Source organism: Conger conger, chromosome 5, assembly GCF_963514075.1.
Source record: "Conger conger chromosome 5, fConCon1.1, whole genome shotgun sequence".
NCBI classification, from domain to species: Eukaryota; Metazoa; Chordata; class Actinopteri; order Anguilliformes; family Congridae; genus Conger; species Conger conger.
Genome location: NC_083764.1, coordinates 34,224,147 through 34,248,914, shown reverse-complemented (window position 1 = coordinate 34,248,914; position 24,768 = coordinate 34,224,147). Strand labels below are relative to the sequence as shown.

General features: G+C 41.3%; 1 protein-coding gene across 1 annotated transcript; it reads right to left on the bottom strand.

Annotated features, from left to right (window-relative positions):
* Positions 1-2,477: 2,477 nt before the first annotated feature.
* Positions 2,478-5,779, bottom strand: LOC133127884 (protein eva-1 homolog A). Its single transcript, XM_061240985.1, has 2 exons — positions 5,713-5,779; positions 2,478-2,869 (listed from the first exon to the last, which is right to left on the bottom strand). Exons 1-2 carry the CDS (start codon positions 5,756-5,758, stop codon positions 2,478-2,480), a joined length of 438 nt encoding a protein of 145 aa, XP_061096969.1. The 5' UTR covers positions 5,759-5,779.
* Positions 5,780-24,768: the final 18,989 nt, after the last annotated feature.

Genomic DNA, 24,768 nt, shown 5'->3' with positions numbered 1-24,768 from the left:
GAGACTGAGATGGTCATTGCAGTATATGGATATTGTTTTCACTTTAACCATTTCTGTGTGATTTTTGATATATGTTTAGGGTCATTATCGTCCTGGAAAATCTTAGCAGAGACAACCAGATTTTCCACCAATAGTTCCTGGTATTTTGTTGAATTCATTATGCCATTGATATTAAATAGTGCCCCTGGACCAGTGGTAGCAAAACTCAAAACATCAATTCCCACCTCCACATTAGACAGTAGGTGCTTCTCCTTGTATGCATTCCTCTTTTGCTGCCAAACATGTTGATGGTGTGCATGGCTAAAAAGTTCAATTTTGGTCTCATCTGATCATAGCACTCTCTTATGACTCTCAGTCATAATTCCAGTGACGTTTGACAAACTCCTGATGTATTTGTTCACTGTGCATCTTAAAGTTGTTTTTGAGACTTGGTGACCCCATGATGCAACCAATATAATTCATAATCCTTGGGTTATTTAGTGCCTCCCTCACCATCTTCCTCCCTGTGTTACTGGCAAGTTTGCAACCATTCCACATAGCTAAGTGCTATGTTTAACCATTCATGTCTTTTTGTACCCATTACTAGACTACCATCTGTCTCTTTTGAATTGGCAACTATTTGGCTTTTTCCATGGTGATGGATAACAAAGGGATTTTGCATGCTTGTTACCACATTTTTACTCTATTCAAATTGGAAGTGATGGTTTGACACAATATAGAAGATATTATATACAATACAGATATATAATAATTTATATCTAAGATTAAGTAAATTATGTAAAATTTAATTGGAAATTGAACTTTATTTGGTTTTATTAACAATAGTGGTAAAATAATAATTGTGGCACCTATGGTTTTTCACTTGGTAAAAAAACATTCTAACATAAATGTACTGAAATAAAATGATATTCCCATGTGTTATGTTATGGATATAACATATGGATTGGTATGTGTATTTATGATATGCAACCTTTTTTCTTCATTTTTATCAAGGGTGGCAATAATTCTAGACCCGACTACCTTGTTGAGAATGCAGAAATAATATAAAACCTATGACCCCTGGCCAAATACAGCAGAAAAATACACATTTGCAAAGGGAAACTGCAGTTATTGACTGTAAATAGCTTACCTTGGGGAAAAACTGTTTTGCAACATATTTTGAACATATTTCAGAAACTGTTGCTTGTAATTTTTCAATTCACTCAATTATTCAGGATACCTGAATGCAGTATGATACATGCCTGTTGATTTAATGTAGTAAGTCATGTTTACTACGCTGATCACAAACAGGAGTAGCCCAAACTCAACTCTGGTCTTCAACACTCCATGAATCAAGGATCTCAACAGTCTGACAGAAAAATCTTTACATTCTGCCATGTACACTTATGGGTGGATGAGCAATTATGGATTATATGCATTTACTACTTAAAGGTACTCATCAATCAAACCCACTATGGAGATGCCACCCTTAAACCAACACTTCCAAGAGAATGCCATTTTATGTATTTTCAAGACAATCAAAAAACTGGAGGAATGTTTAATCAATACTAAGCATTTTTTTCTGAAAATAACTTCTTGGCCTTGACCTCATTACACATTAATTAAACCTACATTAAACCTAATTCAGGTTTGATTGTGTGTTCAACAAATTTACTTGCAGCCAAACAAATCCAAAAAGATGTTTAAGGCACACCACTGTGCATGTTTCCCAAAAATTACAAAATATCTTGCCCTCTTTGAGGTTTTTTCATATCCTACTTAAAAGCTGACACGACTCAAGAAATGTAAAAAAAAATGTTCATACAATGAAACAATTGGATTCCATCCCTGAGGTGCCAGACAAAGCATTTTTACCACTGTATAAAAATATTTAATAAAAAAGGTACAATAAAACTAAAATATAAAATAGAAATAAAATAGATTTCATAAGGGCTGAGATGAATTTAGAAAATGTTGCTTCCAAGTTTGGCACATTTTAAATGCTCCTTTAAAATCAATTTCTCCAGTCAGTTTTTCAAAGACAGTTTATGGGCATCCAGTCTCTGTAAACTGTCACTTATTTGAATACTGGATCAAAGCAGTGGTGGGCAAGAGCCTGCACTGTTACAATGTATTGGCCCATACTCTCCCATCTCTTCCAAGGTCAATGAAACTGACCCTGGATATTTAAATCAGAATCTAACCCAATATGGTGATAAAAAAACTCCAACAGACCTATACTTCATAATGAAAATAATGATTGTTGAATGAAAGGGATGGCACACATGTCTCCCTCTAAGCCACAATTTTCAGGCCAAGCTTCACATGCTGAAGAGCTTATTCTCACTGCAAAGGTTTTGAGGGTGCAACCACCAGAGGGCATTGTAGGTCTGGTAATGGCCCTTGGAGTATGAAGCCACCCTTCCCCCACCTCCAGGCCAGCTACAGGATTGCCGCGCCCATCAGCCTCCTTGACGGAGGGGGGTTGGGGGACGGGCCTAATAGTGGAGGTTGAGGCTGCGAGTCCCTGGTATGTCGGGCTGTCCGTTCATCCAGATCTCCCGGATGATGCGCTCACGCTCCTCCAGCCTCTGGGCCCGCTCCAGCTCCTCCGCCGAGGTGAACACATTGGTGTGGAGTGTCCGCTCAAAGCGGCGATGGCGGCGGGCCGACAGGTCCGAAGTTGTGTCCCAGTCTGAGGAGTCACTGTCGGCACTGCTGTCGCTGGCACTCTCTGCCCCTCGGCCCCGTGCCCGTGCACCTCGCTTCCTAAGCGGCTTGGCCTGGCAGTCTGTGCGGCAGGAGATCTGGACCACCAGCGCAAACAGCGAAAGGAGAAGGCCAAGGCACACGCCACAAACAAAATACAAGGCTGCTCTCTCCGGGTGCTCTGAAATCGACCAAGAAATTCAGCACATCAATATGCATCACATACATATACTTAAAAACATGCCAATACATGATGATGCATGTTTCCAAAAGGTCTTATTCATTAGAACTTTCACACATTCTATCCTATGAGAAAATGTATGTTGTAGACTGGACAGGAGTCATTTTACAAAACATTTTTATCCTTTTAGCTCTTAAAGATATTCTTAAAGTTTTCCGAGTGTTGCAGGCTCATGTTATCACTGCATTGTCCTTCGTTGATTTAGAAGAACTATGAATAAACATGCATTCAGGTTATTCTACCGGCTGGCACTTTTCATTCTGAAATACACAAACCAAGCAGCTGCAGATGTATGAAATTCATTGCATGAGAGGAATGTAGTTGCACAATAAAGAACTTGATCAGGCCTACACTACCAAGTAGTAAATGCCTATAATATAATTATAAAATGACAAACCTCCTGATAAGTGTTTATTACTGATACACATTATTGACATGATTATATAGAACATTTTATTCATATTTTAGAATTTCCACCAAATTGTGAATAGACATACGCTTTATTAGGTAGACCTGTACATCAGCTTGTTAATGCAAATATTTAATCAGCAAATCATGTGGCAGCAACTAAATGCATAAAAGCATGGAGATGTGGTCAAGAGGTTCAGCTGTTTTTCAGACACGTCAGAATGGGAAAGAAATGTGACCTAAGTGATTTTGACCCTGGAATGATTGTTGGTGCCAGACAGGGTGGTTTGAGTATCTCAGAAACAGCTGAGCTCCTGGGATTTATGCACAACAGTCTCCAGAGTTTGCAGGGAACGGTGTGAAAAACTAAATACATTGTGTGAGCAGCAGTTCTGTGGGCAAAAACGCATTGCTAATGAGAGAGGTCAGGGGAGAATGGCCAGACTGGTCAAAGCTGACAGGAAGGTGACAGTAATGCAAATAACCACACATTACAACATTGGTATGCAGAAGAGCACCTCTGAATAATGCGTCAAACCTCTGAGTGTGTAGGCTATAGCAGCATAAGACCAATAAGTCAAATTTATTACATTTTCTTTGTAATTATTTTGTTGTGGTGTGAAAATTGAGACGGGTGCGTGGGGATTGGACCCAAAATGCACGACTCAGAAACAATGGGTAGATAAAGTCCCGTCAGGGCTTTATTCGGGACGAATCCCAGGAGAGTGGTCAAAACAAGCAAAGTCCATACACGTAGATCCAGCCAAACAAACAGTAAACAAACAAAAAGCACGGAGCCGAGGGAAGAGGCAAACTCGTAGTCGGTAGACGTGCAGGGAGGTCCGGTAGCAGGATAGCTTTCAGCGAGGCAGAAGTACAGGCGGACGGCAGGCAGGGTCGTACTCGAAGGCGAAGCAGAAGTCGAAACCATAAAACAAACAGCGAGGCAAAGGTACAAAATCGGTAGGCGAGGACGTGGTCAAAAAACAAATGATGGTCAACAAAACAGAAATCAATAATCAATGGTCGGTAAAACAGGCTTGGATCGTAACGTGTAATCAATAACAGTCAATGCTCAAGAGTTGCGTTGATAAACAAGAGGCAGACAATTTCGCGAAGAACCGTAGTGCGACTGGGCTATAAATGCGGGTGTAGACGGGTGTAGACAATTAGTTGAGAGCAGCAAGGAAATGAAAAACAGGTGCGATAGATGACAAGTTTAACAAGGTAATTAGTAATCGGTAGTAATAAACCTATCCTGCCCTAGCATTAGTAATGTAAGGTAACATGAACACATAATTAGTTCCTGATCTAGCGTTAGTAGTTTTAGTAAATAGACAAATGGAAACAATTAGGGTGTGAATGACAGAAAGAGAGAGAGAGAAAAGGCAGAACGCAAGGTTTGCGGAAAGACAGGTAAAAGTGTATGTTTAAACAGTAACCAGTCTACGTAACAATAAACATAAATCAAAACATAACACAAAACGAAACTAAGACGATAACCACTCAACATAACAAGGTAATATAATCGTAACGAAACATAACTAGACATGACGAGAAAATAAATCGTAATAAACGAAGAAAGAAAGAAATAAACTAAACAACATGACGAACCTAGACTAACATCATACATGATGAGACAATACGTGACCAAGACAAAATGAATAAACATAAAACATGGACAGACCTGAAACGTGACACAAATTTGCTTTGCGCAGGGTTCCAGAACTGTGTTTTTATCTTGGGCCAGGCTCGGATGTAAAAGAACAGGAAACAAATCCAGTTCTCAGTTTTAGCAGCTGTTTGGCATAGGTGACAGGGAGAACATAATTATATTCTGTATCCAGATTTCAAGAGCTCATTTGTCAAGTGTTTAATTCTATATTTCATTTACAATCAGTTCAATTTAATGACATTCAATTTAAATCCAGTCAACTGCAATAGCTCATCATTGTCTCAGTGGACAGTTTTGTGTATTGTATTCATAAACTGACATACATTAATCGTAAAAACATGTGAATCATTCCAGCAATAGTGATTGACGTCCTTAATAAAGATAAGCAAAAAAAGTCTATAAAATAGACACATATTACATGGTCAAAGGAGATAATACGATAATACAATCAAGATAAATTTATCTCCCAAAAATATAATTTCCCTTCTGTCTCCACCCAAACTTTGATTGGAACTGGGTGCTTTTTCCCCGCAAAGGCACCATTCTTCTGACACTAAACCCACCACTGGCGTGTGGCCAAAATACCTACGTTTTGGTCTCGTGACCATAACATCCGGTTCCAACTGAAATTCCAATGCTAAGCTTCAATTGGATCCGGGTGCTTTTAGTGTGATTTTGCCCATTGCTGTTCAGTACATACCTGCTATGAAGTTGTAGGCTGCCAGAGCATTGCTGATCAGAGCCATCTCCACATTCACTGCCTGGGTATCTATGGGGGGGTCTCAGGGTCCGGAGAGGGTCATCATGTGCCTTTGGGAAAGGTCTTGTCTTCTAAGGAGAACAAGCCAGACTCCCTCCCTCTCTTCTTTACTGGAGTATGCACACATTTCAGTTAACAGTTAATTATATATACAGTCTACTCACTGCAGTGATGATAAACAGCATTATTTAATTACTATTAAGAACTGTATATAACATTACATTACATTACATTAATGCCATTTGGCAGACGCTCTTATCCAGAGCGACGTACAACAAAGTGCATACCCATAACCAGGGATAAGTTCGCTGAAAGACCCTAGAGGGAAGTACAATTTCAACTGCTACCTGTACAACAAAGATAAGGACCAGGGCCTATTTTTTTTTTTTTCATATAAATGTTTTTTTAATATAAAATATTATGTACTCATATTTTATAAAATTGTTTCAGGTTAACATGCAACAGCTAACATGCTTAACTTATACAGGCACCATCATGTGGCAGTTTACCTAAATGGATCAGATAGGCAACCCCTGTAATTGAAAGTGTAAATATGCAAATCTATCGTTACAGTTAAATTACAAGCAAAATGTTCATGCCTCCTTGAGAAACAGCAGCTCAACCACACAGCTTGTAAAGAGATGAACCCCCTTAGAAATGCTCATTATATTTATTTAACCTTAAATTAGGGGAAGTTAAATGTCAAATATGGCATACAAAGTACATAAATCAACTTTAATTAGAAGATGTGTAATGTGGATTTAATCCTGTAGTGTTAACTAAAGAGGTAAGTGGTACCATCTGGACATGCTGCTATTTTTATATAGGTTTCATATGCAAATCTGTTTTTGGTATTGCTATAGTAAAACATTTTTTGGTTTGAATATGTATTTTTGTTTGAATTAAATTTGCTTTGTTATAATCAGTATTAATTCAGAATATACACTCACCAATCACTTTATGAGGAACATTTTTACTTTATTACACCTACTCTTCTGATTACCTAATCAGCCAATTGTGTGGCGGCAGTGCAATGCATACAATCATGTAGATACGGGTCAGGAGCTTCAGTTAATTTTCACATCAACCATCAGAATGAGGAAAAATGCAAAAATGTAATGTGACTTTGACTGTGGAATGATTGTTGGTGGCAGACAGGGTGGTTTGAGTATTTCAGAAACTGCTGATCTCCTGGGATTGCAGAAGAGCATCTCTGAGCACACAACACATCATAACTCTAAGTGGATAGGCTACAGCAGTATAAGTCTAAAAAAGAAATCTAATAAATACCTAATAAAGTGCTCACTGAGTGTATGTATACAGTACTATGCAAAGGTTTTAGGCAGGTGTAAAAAAATGCTGTAAAATGGGAATGTTTTTAAAAATAGAAATGTTAATAGTTCATTTTTATCAATTAACATTACATTACATGACATTACATTACATTACATTACATTACAACAAAATGCATGAACAGAGCATTTTTTCTTAAACAGGAACATGCTCCTTCTAATGGGTGAAAATAACGCTTTTTCACCAACGACCCATGTTTAACCCATGTTATTAAAATCAAGCTAGGTGGATAACCTATTGTTGGACACAGACTTTATTCTGGCACATGCCGTTGCAAATGTCAATTGACATTTCCAGTAACAACAGTGCAGTTTTCAGAAGGAATACACCACAGCTGAATATTCTTGACAAACCCAGCCTTTGCCCACTTGTAGACTTCCATGCTTTTGTATGCCTTTTGTTAGCCTTTTATAGCTACTGGAGTTGTGGAAAGAAAGTTTATTGGGTAGTTAAAAATATCAAACCGAGCCACGGTGGCGCATGGCTAAACTAGAGGCCCTAGATGCAGGCATCAGTTTGTCGCAGTTGCACACTGAGGACCCGGGCTTGATTCCGAGTCCTGCCAACAGCTGAGTTTGGCCAGCTCACATGGAGGAGCATAATTGGCTCGCCACTCCGAGGGCGGGGGGAGGACTCAGCAATGGGGGAATTAGTGAGATTGCTGCATATAACATAACTGGGTGCCTAGGAATCACGGTCGTGGGTGTGATGATGCGGCTTGGAGAAGGCGTGTTGTTCTCATTGCCAGATAACCGTGTAGGCGGTGTATCCTTAGCTAACACAGTGGCAATTGGAATAGGTAAGAGCACAATTGGCTACTAAATTGGGAGAAAACAGGAAAAATCTGAATCAAAAGTAGTCGCTTTCCATGCAAGCCATTTATCTAGCTATTTAACTGACATCACTAGTTGTATTTAGTTATAGTTAGCAGCTAGCTATCGTTAGCTAAGTTACTACAACCATGTCTCTTTAAAAAACTATATGGCAATAGCTGCATTCATAGCAGTCAGACTGACATATATGCAGAACAGTTATGTGGTAGCAAATTTTAGCTATGTTATGTTACCAGTGATGAATGAACCACGCCACTGCTGCGAACGAAAGTATATATTTCAGTCTTCTTGGAAAGAAACTCACAAAGAAATCAATTAATTGTCTCTTTTATTTTCATTAGACATCTCAAGTTCCCTGCCCAGGAGGGGAAATAAGCTGTTGAATCTCCCAAAAAAAAAAAATATATATATAAGCAGTAGTACTGTACAGTGGAACCCAGCTATCATGGCCAGCCAGAGGAGGGAAGTGGGTAGATTCAGATGTAAATTATGCTGATATGGTATTATACATATTCATTCATTCATTCATTATCCTAACCCGCTTATCCTGAACAGGGTCGCAGGGGGGCTGGAGCCTATCCCAGCATACATTGGGTGAAAGGCAGGAATACACACTGGACAGGTCGCCAGTCCATCGCAGGGCACACACACCATTCACTCACACACTCATATGGGCAATTTATTTCCAAACAGCCTAACCTGCATGTCTTTGGACTGTGGGAGGAAACCCACGCAAACACGGGGAGAACATGCAAACTCCACACAGAGAGGCCCCGGCCGACCGGGATTTGAACCCAGGACCCATCCGTGCCGCCCTATAGAACATATTTGTTGGCTAAATGGCTTTAAGTAATCAAGGGTCCAAGGTATCAAATGAGCCTCAAATCACCATGCTGCTGGAAGATATGCAGTAGATACAAAAATAATTGTTTCTCCTGACAAACGTTCCTGTTGAACTCAATGGAAAAAAATATTCAGGAGAAGCAATTCCTTTCAGATCTACTGCATATCTGGCAGCACCAAGGTAGTTTGAGGCTCATTTGATACCATGGACCCTTGTAATCATTCATTCATTCATTCATTATCCTAACCCACTTATCCTGAACAGGGTCGCAGGGGGGCTGGAGCCTATCCCAGCATACATTGGGCGAAAGGCGGGAATACACCCTGGACAGGTCGCCAGTCCATCACAGGGCACACACACCATTCACTCACACACTCATACCTACGGGCAATTTAGACTCTCCAATCAGCCTAACCTGCATGTCTTTGGACTGTGGGAGGAAACCGGAGTACCCGGAGGAAACCCACTCAAGCACGGGGAGAACATGCAAACTCCACACAGAGAGGCCCCGGCCGACCTGGATTCAAACCCAGGACCTCCTTGCTGTGAGGCGGCAGTGCTACCCACTGCACCATCCGTGCCGCCCTATAGAACATATTTGTTGGCTAAATGGCTTTAAGTAATCAAGGGTCCAAGGTATCAAATGAGCCTCAAATCACCATGCTGCTGGAAGATATGCAGTAGATACAAAAATAATTGTTTCTCCTGACAAACGTTCCTGTTGAACTCAATGGAAAAAAATATTCAGGAGAAGCAATTCCTTTCAGATCTACTGCATATCTGGCAGCACCAAGGTAGTTTGAGGCTCATTTGATACCGTGGACCCTTGTAATCCCACCCCCAAATTCCCATAGAGATCCATTTGAATGCATTTTTCGAAAGAGGGTTTTATGTGTTTTAGTATCGCTTGTCAGTCAACCTGAAAATAAGATATCCAGACTGATGATGTTGATAGGTCACAGACATCAGGAAGTCATGGCATGCAAAGGATATGCAACAAAATACTAAACATGAGTATTTTAATTAACATAACATTGCTGTACCCTGAATGTAAAACATTCATACATTATGTATAAACAGCTGTAATTTCTAGATGGTGAAACCAAAATGTATAAAAATGCATTTACTTTATTAAAATCTGACAATGTGTTTAACCACACTTTAACCACATGTGATTAAAACATTTTTTACAAATCTCAAATTGTGGAGTACAAAGGGTGTAGCCACAAAAAGATCCGCACAGCCGTTTGACCCTTGAGCAAGGCCCTTAACCCTGCATTACTCCAGGGGAGGATTGTCTCCTGCTTAGTCTAATCAACTGTACATCACTCTGGATAAGAGCGTCTGCCAAATGCCATTAATGTAATGTAATGTAATGTAATGTGTCCATAGATACCGACATGCAACTGTTTTGGGACCCAATGAAATCCACCCCAACCCCAAGGCATGAACTAAGTCGGGGCGATGGGAAATCCTCCCATCGTTCAGCTTTTCCTATGTGACATGAAGCTATGACTTCTATGCCCTATTTATAGCAAGTTTACATGTTTTTTCATTTACACATACAATACGAACAGGACAGAGCACTTGTGAAATACGTTTTGGTGCTACCAAGAAACTAACATACCAAAACTTTGATAAATCCCACACTGTTTGTGTAAATGCATTTCTGAGTTATTTGCAATCAAATTCGTTCAGCTCCCATTTGCCCAATTGATGAATGATTATTTCAAGATTCCAGATCTGCGCTCATCTCATTTTCATTCAGTATATTTGACAGCTGTGAGTATGATGGTACCCTCTTTACCACTTCGAGTCACATACTTCCTGTAGAGATGCACAAGGGATATTATGATGCTATTATGATGTCACAAGCCTGCCAATTTCCGTGTTCAGAGGGATGGGGTCATGGGGTACACTGATGACAGATGACAAAAAGCCTTTGACTTGCTTCAGTAAATATACTAAAAGTATATTCAACTAAAAGGATTGTTTCCAACAATGCAAATTGGGTAAGTTGCTAAGAGCACCTACATATGTTTATTCCAAGGCATCAAATTAATCATTAAAAATTAAATGACATTTTTACATTGTACCTCACCTGCCACTACTATTCACCTGCAACACAATTAAATCCAATTAACGTATAAGAATGCATGCACTGAACTGCACACTGGTTTCCCCATCAACACTGAAAAGTACACATCTGCGATCAATAGGCCAATTAATAAGAAAAAGAAAGCAGTACTGTGATGCAAACAGGAACAGGTGGAAAGTTATAATTTCACATAGTTTGCATATTCTGAATTAATGGGCATTATGTATCGGACACTTAAATATAATATGAAGGAAAACGTCTCAGATAGATTTATTACATTAGCACAATAAATATGCATCTCTCTAGAGTTTGCCAAAAAGATTGGTCCACACCATTTCAACATCTAATTAAGACTGCATTGGCATGAAATTGGTAGTTAGTTTAATCAGAAGCTTGATTACTGTAAATCCACTTTTATGGAATGAGAGAGGTGTATGAGAGCAAGGTGGAACAGTACTATCAATATGCTCTGGGAAGCAGTATTAAGCAGTGCAAAAAATTCATGTTCTGCGAGATAATTGTTTCTCCTACATGCCACAAAGCCCACATACCTAATTGAAATAATCTGCCTCAGTTTTATGGGAAAAATTCTAGAGGTGGGCATACTATGCAGCATAGTATTGCGATACCTTTTTCTGCGATAAACTATTGATACTTGCCGCCATTGAATTGATACTGTATCTAAGTATATATTTTATAATGCACCTTATTTTTTTATGATTTTAATGGAGAGTGTAAGGTGACGAACCACCCTCCCTAGAGCTCATTAAAAGTGGCCAATATAATTGCTAGTCTCGTCATGGATTATCCCGTTTATAAGATACCATAGTTGTGAATAGTTGTGCGTAGAAAACTTATTTTCATTAGATGTTTTTCATATAAAAGTAAAGATTAGTAGCAAGAAATGCCTCTTTTCCCCAGCAACATAAATCTAAACCTGGAAAACAACCACTGTCATCTCTTAATAAATATTAGTTTAGTGCGTTAATGCGTTAAAAAACACTAATTAACTAATTTGTCCTTGGTCTTACATAATCTCATTGCTGTGTGAAAGGCTTTTTTTTTGTAGGTCTTTGTTGTTTAGAGTATGTTGTATTGTTGTCCTGTGAACAGCTGTCTGTGTTTGCTACTCTTTTTTTGCAGCTCTTTTGCAGTGATGTGTGGGTTCTTCTGAGCATTTCTCACCAGGTCTCGGGCCATTCTATCCGAAATCTTTCTTGGTCTTCCAGACCTTGCCTTGACTTCAACTGTTACATTTATCTTCCATTTTCTAATAATGTTAATGACAGTGGAAATAGGTAGTAGAGAGAGTTTTTGTAGCCTTCTCCTTCTTGGCGGAAATGATCAATCTTCATTATGAAATCCTTGGACAACTGTTTAGAGGAGCCCATGATTGTTAACACCAGACAGAACTGCCACTGCAGTTGGATAATTTAGAAGGAATGGAGTTACTTCAGAATAAAAAGTTGGAATTATACTCACCTGACTCATTGAAGCCCTAACGCCTTGGTCTGGGCTTTAGCAATCATCTTTTTAAGAAGTAACAAAGAATAATCCAAAGGGTTCCCAAACTTTTGCACGGGGCCATTTTCTTATATATATATATATATATATATATATATATATATATATATATATGTAAATAAAAAATAAATTAAAATAAAAAGCAATCTTTCTTTAAAATTTGTATAAATCTGTACCATTTAGAGTTCAGGTTCACATACAGATTCATTGTAACAGACATTTAAACCAGGGGTGCCAAAATTGCACCCCACTGTATCAATGCATAGTACCTAAGGCAGCTGAGCAAACATCACACATGGCTTATGCGGCATCCTTGAAACCCTATTGTATGGAACTGGAAAGGGAAAAACACCCTTCACCTTCTTCCAAATATTTCAACATATTAGTGACTGCTGTCACCACAGAGCCAAAAGGCAGACCCAAGTACAGCATGAGGGCAAGATCACTGGTATGGGACAGGCTCTACTTCAGTACAGCAGCATGACACACTCACAGACCAGCCTTAAACAGGGCACTTAATGGAAACTTGCACCCAAATTGCTTGGATATATTGTGTGAAACAACTAATCTGATTTAGAATAAAATCTGGTAAAGCTAAAATGATGCATGGCTTGCACTGGCTCTTAAATAATAAAAGTCTCTTCGGGACAGAAAAACAATGCTGGTACAAGGAGGGAAAATAAAAATGACAAGACTAGAGTAATTTAAGGTCAACAGGCAGAAGGGAGCATGGGGGGGGTCCGTACATATGGGGAGCAGAAGTGATACGGGACCCATGCTGGAGTCTGTGCATCAGTGACAAGAAGACTCCTGAGTTCTGTAGATGAACCGAGAGATGATATTTGCTCAGGCTAAAAATAAATTATTTTGAATACTGTATCTGCCTCATGTTCACAAACCAATAATGTGTTTTTTTATTTGTTTTAGTTTGGCAGTAGAGCAAATGACTAACACATTAATGTTGTAAAAAAAATAATAATTGTGTTTTGCAAATGTTTGTGGGAACCTATTTGTTTTAGACGATGTGTGCACTGCATTGATTCTCAATTTCACCATACTAGTGATTGCTGCAAACTTCTAAAAACTTATCAAGAAATGCTTAAAGAGCAGAATGGGACAAGAGAGACAAAGTGGGTTATCCATACTTAAAAATTAAAATGACAGAGCCAAGAATTTTGACCTGTAGAGCTTGGTGGATGATTTTGCAGACCACAAGTTGTGCTGGGTGTCTTTTAAATGAGTGAGCGGCATTTTAGCTTTTTACCGTTAAGCTATTGTGAGTCAGAAAGAGTAATTTAATATTGTGATGTTGTCTCCTATCTGTTCGTAGTGCATTACTGCTATCTGTTAGGAAAACTGGCTAGCGCTTATCCCTGTGCTTTGTCGACTGTCTGTGGTTCTGAATTGCTGGTGCATGCACCCTGCAAGTATGTAAATGGTAAATTTGGCATTTATCTAGCGCCTTTATCCAAAGCGCTGTACAATTGATGCTTCTCATTCACCCATTCATACACACACTCACACACCGACGGCGATTGGCTGCCATGCAAGGCGCTGACCAGCTCATCAGGAGCATTTGGGGGTTAGGTGTCTTGCTCAGGGACACTTCCGACAGCTCGGGCGGGGGATCGAACCGGCAGCCCTCCGACTGCCAGAAGACTGCTCTTACTGCCCGAGCCATGTCGCCCATATGTGTGTGGGCAATGTTATTGAAGGGGAGAGGGGCCCAGAGGATAATTTGCACCGGGGCCCAACAGGTCTTAGTTACACCACTGAGGAGAAGCAAGGCCTTCCATTGACAAAGTAAACAGAGACTGGAGCAAATAAAGGGCATACTAGGAGTCATGGAGTCTACTTTAATCAGAATGAAACACTAATCACTGGTCGTAACATGGTGCTTGCCAACTCTGCAGCAATTACAGGCCACTGATTGGGACTAATTGTCTGCACATGTTCCAGGGTATTGTATCTGACAACTGCCATATTAGCTGCACAGTAATAGAGGACCTGTAGCTGTAGAGTGCCCAGACACTTAATCATAGAAAACTTTGTCTCAGGCTGCCCCCAACTAAGGATTTTTTAGTCAAGCCTTAGTCGCTACCTATGAGTGACAATTTGACTAGTTGTTATTATTCATTATTTATTCATATTATATTCACTCAGCAATTTATTAAGTAGACCTGTATACCAGCTTGTTAACATTAGTCTCAAGAGACCATTGGCATTGACTTTGTACATGTGCGCCGACAGTAATAGAGCACTGTTTTGCATGTGACTGGCAGCTACCTTTCCGGAATAATTAAGCAGCCCTAGAAATGAGTGTAGTCGGCCAACGTTTTGTGGTGCTGGGGCCTCTGTAACTGCCTTGACTTTGGATGGGGCCTTGTGTAGGCCACTGCCATCAATCACATGCCCCAAGTATTCCACAGAATGCTGAAAGAATGCACACTTGGATTTACAAACTCTCAGTCTGTGCTCTTTCAGGCACTGAAGTGTGACCAGGTTGCGCAAATCTTCCTCCTCGGTCTTCCCCGTGACCAAGATATGGTCCAAATGCCATTGGACTAGCGCTATCCCACTGAAGATTTGGTCCATAGCGCGCTGAAAGAGGGCGGGCGTTGAGATGATACCAAATGAAAGATACCTATACAGCCTTGTGGGTGATTATGGTCAGCATTTCCTTTGACCTTTCATCCACATGCATTTCAGGTAAGCCTGGTTCAGGTCTATCTTGACAAATTTTTGACCACATGCAAGATCCGCAAACAGATCTTCAATGTTGGGAAGGGGGTATTGTTCGACTGTTAGAACAGGGTTAAAGGGTAGCCTTAAAATCCCTACAGATTCTAATGGGCGTGGACCAATCACTCACACTGTCAGGCTCCAGAACCCCTCTCCAAACCAGGGACTCCAACTTGGCTTCAACGTTGGGTTTGATTGATTAGAGAACTGGGCGAGCCTTCAGGAGCCTAGGCTTGCTATCTGTCTTGACTTCCAGCTTGGCAACATTATTTTTAATGCTGCCCAGTTCATCTTTGAAGGCATTTTTGTTCAGGACTGCAATTAACCCTGCTTCCCCCAATGACATCACTCGTATTGCAGGCCAATCCAGTGCCACTTTCTCTAGCCAAGCACGGGCTAACAGAGATGGGTAGTTCCCACCCACCCCATATAGTGGCAGCTTGGCTTTTTGTTCATTCTGCTGGACCGCTACGTCGATCATGCCCCTCATTGGCATGGGCTCCCCAGTATACGTTTTCAGGATGGGGCTGGCTGATGGGAGTGGAGGATGTTGCAGTACCTGTTTTTATACATTCTCCGATACCAGGGAGACTGCTGCACCAGTATCAATTTCCATGTGTACTGACTACCCTTCCAGTAGTGGTGATACCCAGCAGCCATGTGAACCTCCATCTACTGTCAGTATTTTTAGCATTTCCTCATATTTAGAACTGTCACTCTGAACTGTTTTGCAGAATGAACAATGTTGCACAGCACGCACATTTATTTTCTTATTAAACCCGTGGGTAGGCTTTATACGTTCCTGCTTTGGGTTTTTGTTGTCTCCTTTTTTATCTTTTGCATGCATGTTCAATTTGCCCATTTCCACCGCATTTCCTGCATTCCAGATCTTTACTCCTTCGTTAAGTGCTCTCTCAGTTAGCAGGCATTTTTGAACAGCTTCACTCCTGAGCCCACACACAAGTCTGTCCCGAATTGTGTTATTCAACACCTTATTGAAATCGAAGTGTTCAGCTGGATTTTTGCAGCAACAAACATTTTGACAGTCTCTCTCCCCTCCTCCGTAGTTTGTGAACCCTAAAACATTCAGCAATCACCAAAGGTTCTCCTCATACGGGCCAATGCTTCCAATAATTCCAGCCATTTTAGCTTGTGTGCCACACATGCATGAAACCAAAACTAAATCTCCCGTTTGCTTTGCTAACTAACGTCAGTTTATGAACTGTGAATAATCCAGTACACTTCTACACATTAACTTCATTTTTAACTGCGAGACTTTCGCTTCATTTTTCATATGTGAGTGAACTATTTTTCAGAATATCTCTCTACTCACTGCTACCTCAGATCACCATTTCCATTAGCCTGCAACATTCGCTGATTCCTCGTCCTTCTTCACTGTATATTATTCACTGTATATTATTCATTGTATATTATTCACTGTATATTATTCATTGTATATTATTCACGCGATCACTTCGCACACTGCCTAGGTTTTGTTATCCTCGTTGCTTTTGTTGTGTCTTGTACAGGTGCATCTAAAAAAATTGGAATATCGTGGAAAAGTTCACTGTTTTCCGTAATTTAATTAAAAAAGTGAAACTTTCACACATTCTAGATTCATTGCACATAAAGTGAAATATTTCAAGCCTTTGTTTTAATCTTGATGATTACGGCTTACTGCTCATGAAAATCTAAAATCCAGTATCTCAAAATATTCAAATATTATAAAACCAATCAAAAACAGGATTTATAATACATGTTGACCTTCTGAAAAGTATGATTATTTATGAACTCAATACTTGATCGGGCAATCATGGGGAAGACTGCTGACTTGACAGTTGTCCAGTAGACACTCTGACACCCTCCACAAGGAGAGTAAGCCACAGAAGGTAATTGCTGAAGGTCTGGCTGTTCTCAGAGTGCTGTATCAAAGCATATTCATGGAAAGTTGACTGGAAGGGAAAGGTGTGGTAGGAAACAGTGCAGAAGCAACAGGGATGACCGCAACCTTGAGAGGATTGTCAAGAAAAGCCGATTCAAAAACTTGGGGGAGCTTCACAAGGAGTGGACTGAGGCTGGAGTCAGTGCATCGAAAGCCACCACGCACAGACGTGTCCAGGAATTGGGCTACAAGTGTCGCATTCCTAGTGTCAAGCCACTCGTAAACCAGAGACCAAGTCAGAAGCGTCTTACCTGGGCTAAGGAGAAAAAGAACTGGACCGTTGCTCAGTGGTCCAAAGTCCTCTTTTCAGATGAAAGTAAATTTTGCATTTAATTTGGAAATCAAGGTAGAGGAAGAGTGGAGAGGCACAGAATCCAAGTTGTTTGAAGTCCAGTGTGAAGTTTCCACAGTCAGTGATGATTTGGGGTGCCGTGTCATCTGCTGGTCTTGGTCCACTGTGTTTTATCAAGTCCAGAGTCAACACAGCCTACCAGGAGATTTTAGAGCATTCATGCTTCCGTCTGCTGACAAGCTTTGTGGAGATGCTGATTTCCTTTTCCAGCAGGACTTGGCAGTAATTTGTGCAAAAGGAGCCCCAACCAAGTATTGAGTGCATAAATGAACATACTTTTCAGAAGGTCGACATGTATTATAAATCCTGTTTTTGATTGGTTTTATAATATTTGAATATTTTGAGATACTGGATTTTAGATTTTCATGAGCAGTAAGCCGTAATCATCAAGATTAAAACAAAGGCTTGAAATATTTCACTTTATGTGCAATGAATCTAGAATGTGTGTAATATTCTAATATTTTTGATTTTCATGAGCTGTAAGCCATAATCATCAAGATTAAAACAAAAAAAGACTTACAATTTTCCACAATATTCCGATTTTTTGAGCTGCACCTATATATTTCAACTAATACTGAACAACAATGATAACGCGGAGACCGACTTGTGTAATTCACTGGTTTTTCTTGCATCTGACATGTGCACACTGACTCAATGGTAAGTGCCTTTTCCACACTATGGGTATCTGTGAGGAACAAACAATACATAACAGACGGGTGTCAGAAAAAGAAGGAAATACCATACCCGAGCAATCATAGTCTACAATGAGAATAGCAACAAACAATTAAAAACAGAAATAAATTAATAAAATATATAATAAAATTATAAAGAAAAAAAAGTGGTGCATTTTCCTGCTTGTGGGATTCAGCAATAACAAAGGTAAACGGAACAGCATACTACCAACGAAAACTGGTCATTACTGAAATTGTGCCTTAGACCTGGGTTGAGCAGGTCGGTGGCAAAATGGTGAAATGCTGACCTGGCTGATGGGGAAATTGCAATAAACTACACTAAAATGGCAATGAACTGCCCACTCTTGACTGACACACCCTGAGCAGCAGCTCTCCTCCCACTCTGGTGTGCCAGAAGTCCCAAAATTACCAGAGGCATCTAGATCGTCCAGAAAATGCAAAATCAACAGCATGTTAGCACACAACCCGGCAGATGCCGGCCGGAAACTTGGTTGTAGGCAGATTGCCCAGCAGGACAGTGACACTAAGCATACATTAAAATCCACACAGAAGTGGTTAAGTAAAAACAACAACCATGTTCATCTCAGTCCCATCAAAAACTGAACTGAAGAAGGGCGTATCCTAAGGGTACCAATGATTCTGAAATGTTCTGCATGGAGGAATGGTTCAAAGTCCCTCCATATGTGTTCTCTCGCCTAATCACACATTCTAGGAAAAAAAAAGACTCATGGTTGTGTCTTGCCTAGGGTATTTGCACAAAGTATTAAACCAGGGGTGCCAATAATTCTGGAGCCCACAGTATGTTTTATTTTACTCACAAATCAAACCCTGAGTGACCGGAAAATACCGGGAACTGGCAGGTATTTGCAGATACATTTGTAGCAAGACTTTGATTTATTTGCTTTCTAATAAGAATATACTTTAAGTTTTCATATGATATAAGCAAGAACATTTCAGAGACTGATTATAGAAGCCTTGTTGAAAGTGTTTTAACTTTTAATATGCGTACATAGTATGGGCACCTGGGGGATAAGAACAAAAATAGATTTTCCAGAATTACAAACATACAAACAAACAGACAGTAATATGAATATTGGTAAAGAGCAGCAAAAACTGGGATGTATATATAAAACATGTGAAATGTTTCAGTCTGGGGGCATTATCAAAAAAGCAAGTAAATCGAAGTATTAAGAATAAAATCTTAAATTCTTAACCAATAATTTGTACACCATAATGGACAAGTGGGGAACCTCACAGGACATTTGGAAACGCTATGGAAATATTTATTTGTTAGTGATTATGCACTTGTGCACTTCTATTAATTGCTGGAGGTAAATGATTCCCTCACGATTAAATCAGAGATGCTCATAAAGAAAGCCTTACAGGGTCTTGTCGTTCTGAAAAAACAGGTTTCCTTGTAAATGCCCTTCTAAAAAAAATGGTTTGACATAAAAATGGTGCCAAAGTCCAAGTTCAAAGCCAAGAGATCCACAGACAATGCCCAAAACAGAAAGCAAAAGAATAGTCGAATAAAACAAGAAAAAGGTCAAAATCCAGGGAGTCAGAAAAGCGAAGGTACAAAAGGGCTGAGGCAAAAATCAGAGTTGGGAAAAAAAACCAAGCAAATAATCAAAAACCAAAGAACCAGATGGGCAACCAAAACAAGAGGGCAAGGCAAACTCGGAAAACAAATCAAAGGCGTGTCATAGAGAATCTCAATAATCAGGCGTACTAGGAACCTGGCACTGAAAATGATCAGCGTTCGGACAAAAGTTTTTGCGGAGACTGAGGTTTAAATACATGAGGGAAGGTGGCAATCTAGGCGGGGCTCGGGAGAAAGGTTGGCTAAACAAATAGACAACAGGTGGGAAACATAATAGGGTAATGATACAATAATAGGGGGAGACAAAAACGCGGACTGGATGCATGTAAACACACATGTAAAACATATGGCTCCGGATTAGGGAGTAGACATTTGCATAGAGTGAAGACGTAGTGATAGTAACAGATAGGTGCAAACACTTCGCTGAATCTAAGCAAGTAATCAGGGATAGCATAGGAAGGCGGAATTATAGAATAGAGCGGAAAGATAGAAAATTATGTTAGTGAGTTAGTTACATGATTAATCTAAACTACCCAATAAAAGTGACTGTTAGTTTGTTAGTTAGACAGGCAGTAAGTATATTAATCAGATTAGCACTGTACAATATCTAGATTAGTAGTAGTTAGTAAGAATAGTGCTTTACAACACTTAACTACCGAGAGAAGCCAGAAGTAAGGAATGCAAGGCTGGAAGAAATGTTGAAAACCTGGAAACTACCAAATCCACCCGAATAGTGAAGCACGTAGACAGGGGAGTGACTCGGGCTAAGAAACATTCAGACGCAGACATAATAGGGGCTCAGGAATGCAAAACTGTAATGGGAAACAATAAACAGATATGAATGAATGTGAATAAATAACAAAAATAAACAATAATAACATTGAAGAACAGACTCAGAACATTACATCCATACAATAATGTTTGAACTTGAACTCGCCGTTATTGTTCGGTGTTATGAGGTTGAGGAATGGCGGAGAGCCAGGCGCGACTAGGGTAATCCCTAGTAAGCGGGCACGCGAACGTGTCCGCCACTAAACCGCAGGAAGTTGAGGAAACAAAAAAGAACTCGGAGACAGCTCCGATCAAATAAAGAAAATAGCCCCAAAAAAACGGCTAATGAAAATAAAGCAACCCTTAAAAACCAGGGCGAATAACACAACCAAAATGAGGGCTAAAAAGCGAGCCCTGTAACCCCGGACCGGGGATCCCCAAAATAAAAGTACAACCTAGTATCAAAGACTAGGTAAACAAAATAAACAACCGTGAGTCGCAGCTCCGGAAAACGCACAAACCAAAAAACATACCGGGGACAACGTCCCTCACCCACAGACTCACACGAGCCGAAAACAAAAGAGAAAAAAACGAAAGAACCTACAGGAAGGTGTTCGCAGTGTACACACAACGAGCAGAACACCTTCCTTACCTTTTTTTTTTGGTTTTTTGTTTTAAATTCAAAACCCACAACCAGCACAATACCTGACTCATTTAACAGTGAGTCTACCGTGTGCTTACCAGCTTGGTGGCAGAGTGAACAGTGACACCAAAGCGTCGACCGATGGTCAAAGAGGGCTTTAAATACCTTCTGGAGGCAGAAGTTGGCACTAATGAGCACCAGGTGAAAATAATAAACCCCTGGTGGGGTTACCACAACCGGTACTACCTCCCAACCCTGACAGGACCCCCCTTCTAAGGAGCGGCCCCAGACGATCCTTCAGCCCCCCGCCTGCGGAATTCGCGGATGAGCTCTGGGTCCAAAATGTCCCTAGAGGGGACCCAAGAGCGCTCCTCGGGGCCATAGCCCTCCCAGTCGACGAGGTACTGTCTACCCCTGCCCACGCGGCGCTCAGCCAGGATGCGGCGCACCGTATAGACCGGGCCCCCGTCAATGGCGCACCGTCACCAGATTGATTGATGATTTTTAATAATTTTGAAGGGGCCAACGTAGCGAGGAGTGAGCTTACGGGACTCGACCCGCAATGGCAGATCCCGAGTGGATAGCCACACTCTCTGCCCTACCCTGTAGGAGGGGGCTGACCGGCGACGCCTGTCGGCCAGCCTCTTTTGGGTAGCCGTAGCCCATAGGAGCGCAGCCCGTACTTTATTCCAGGTGACCCGGCACCGCCGAACAAAAGCCTCTGCGGAGGGCACCTCAACCCCCCTCTCCAGTTCCGGGAACAGTGGCGGAGCGTACCCAAATTGAGCCTCAAAGGGCGAGAGCGTTGTGCGCGTACTCTGCCCACATGAGTTGGCGACTCTATGACGTGTGTGTTCTCCAGCGTCTGGTTTGTGCGTTCCGTCTGCCCATTGGTTTCTGGGTGAAAGCCCGATGAGAGACTCAGAGGCCCCTAACAGAGAGCAGAACGCACGCCAGAAACGAGACGCGAACTGGGGTCCGCGGTCAGACACCACGTCCTGAGGCAGACCATGTAATCTAAAAACGTGGTCGACCACCAACCGTGCGGTTTAAGCTGCCGACGGTAAATTTTGGTAGCGCCACGAAATGAGCCGCCTTGGAAAACCGATCAACCACCACCAAAATAACCGTGTTGCTTTCAGATGACGGCAACCCCGTAATAAAATCTAGGGCCACGTGGCTCCAAGGATGTCTCGGGATGGGTAATGGCCGTAATAGCCCTGAGCGAGGCTGGTGCGAGCCCTTGCTGCGGGCACAGACCGAACAGGCGGCCACAAACTCCCGAACGTCCTTTTCCATCCCGGGCCACCAGAACCGCCTGGACAAAAAATCCCTGGTGCGGTGAACCCCAGGATGCCCTGCCAGCCATGAGGCATGTCCCCACTGCAGCACCTGGGGCCGGACCCCAGCGGGCACGAAGAGGCAATGAGGCGGATCCCCTCCTGGATCCGGCTCTAGGCGCAACGCTTTTCGTACCGCCGACTCAACCTCCCAGATCACTGGCACCACTATCTGATCTCTAGGGAGAATGGGTTGAGGAGTGTGCTCCCTGTCGGTATTATCAAATACCCGGGAGAGGGCATCGGGTTTCGCGTTTTTTTACCCTGGACGGTATGTCAGAATAAATGAAAAACGCACAAAAAACAGCACCCAGCGGGCCTGACGTGAGTTGCGTGTCTTGGCAGTTTGTATGTATTCTAGATTTTTGTGGTCCGTCCACACCGTGAACGGATGCTCCGCCCCCTCCAGCCAGTGCCACCACTCTACCAGGGCTAATTTGACCGGCAGAAGTTCCCTATCCCCCACATCGTAATTTCTCTCGGCCCGGGACAGCGACCAAGAGAAAAACGCACAGGAATGCACTTTTTGGTCTAGGGGAGACCGTTGTGATAGAATGGCGCCCACCCCCAGCTCGGAGGCATCGACCTCCACAATAAATGGAAGAGAAGGGTTCTGAGTTATTAGGATAGGTTCGGTACAGAATCTTCTTTTTAATTCCACAAACGCCGCCTCTGCACGGGGAGTACACACAAAGCGCGCCGGAGCAGTCTTCCTGGTAAGCGCAGTAATGGGTGCAACCACCGCGCTAAAATTTCTAATAAAACGGCGATAAAAATTGGCGAACCCTAAGAATCTCTGCACCTGCTTGATAGATTCAGGAGTAGGCCAATTCCTAACAGCCGTTTGTTAGTGATTATGCACTTGTGCACTTCTATTAATTGCTGGAGGTAAATGATTCCCTCACGATTAAATCAGAGATGCTCATAAAGAAAGCCTTACAGGGTCTTGTCGTTCTGAAAAAACAGGTTTCCTTGTAAATGCCCTTCTAAAAAAAATGGTTTGACATAAAAATGGTGCCAAAGTCCAAGTTCAAAGCCAAGAGATCCACAGACAATGCCCAAAACAGAAAGCAAAAGAATAGTCGAATAAAACAAGAAAAAGGTCAAAATCCAGGGAGTCAGAAAAGCGAAGGTACAAAAGGGCTGAGGCAAAAATCAGAGTTGGGAAAAAAAACCAAGCAAATAATCAAAAACCAAAGAACCAGATGGGCAACCAAAACAAGAGGGCAAGGCAAACTCGGAAAACAAATCAAAGGCGTGTCATAGAGAATCTCAATAATCAGGCGTACTAGGAACCTGGCACTGAAAATGATCAGCGTTCGGACAAAAGTTTTTGCGGAGACTGAGGTTTAAATACATGAGGGAAGGTGGCAATCTAGGCGGGGCTCGGGAGAAAGGTTGGCTAAACAAATAGACAACAGGTGGGAAACATAATAGGGTAATGATACAATAATAGGGGGAGACAAAAACGCGGACTGGATGCATGTAAACACACATGTAAAACATATGGCTCCGGATTAGGGAGTAGACATTTGCATAGAGTGAAGACGTAGTGATAGTAACAGATAGGTGCAAACACTTCGCTGAATCTAAGCAAGTAATCAGGGATAGCATAGGAAGGCGGAATTATAGAATAGAGCGGAAAGATAGAAAATTATGTTAGTGAGTTAGTTACATGATTAATCTAAACTACCCAATAAAAGTGACTGTTAGTTTGTTAGTTAGACAGGCAGTAAGTATATTAATCAGATTAGCACTGTACAATATCTAGATTAGTAGTAGTTAGTAAGAATAGTGCTTTACAACACTTAACTACCGAGAGAAGCCAGAAGTAAGGAATGCAAGGCTGGAAGAAATGTTGAAAACCTGGAAACTACCAAATCCACCCGAATAGTGAAGCACGTAGACAGGGGAGTGACTCGGGCTAAGAAACATTCAGACGCAGACATAATAGGGGCTCAGGAATGCAAAACTGTAATGGGAAACAATAAACAGATATGAATGAATGTGAATAAATAACAAAAATAAACAATAATAACATTGAAGAACAGACTCAGAACATTACATCCATACAATAATGTTTGAACTTGAACTCGCCGTTATTGTTCGGTGTTATGAGGTTGAGGAATGGCGGAGAGCCAGGCGCGACTAGGGTAATCCCTAGTAAGCGGGCACGCGAACGTGTCCGCCACTAAACCGCAGGAAGTTGAGGAAACAAAAAAGAACTCGGAGACAGCTCCGATCAAATAAAGAAAATAG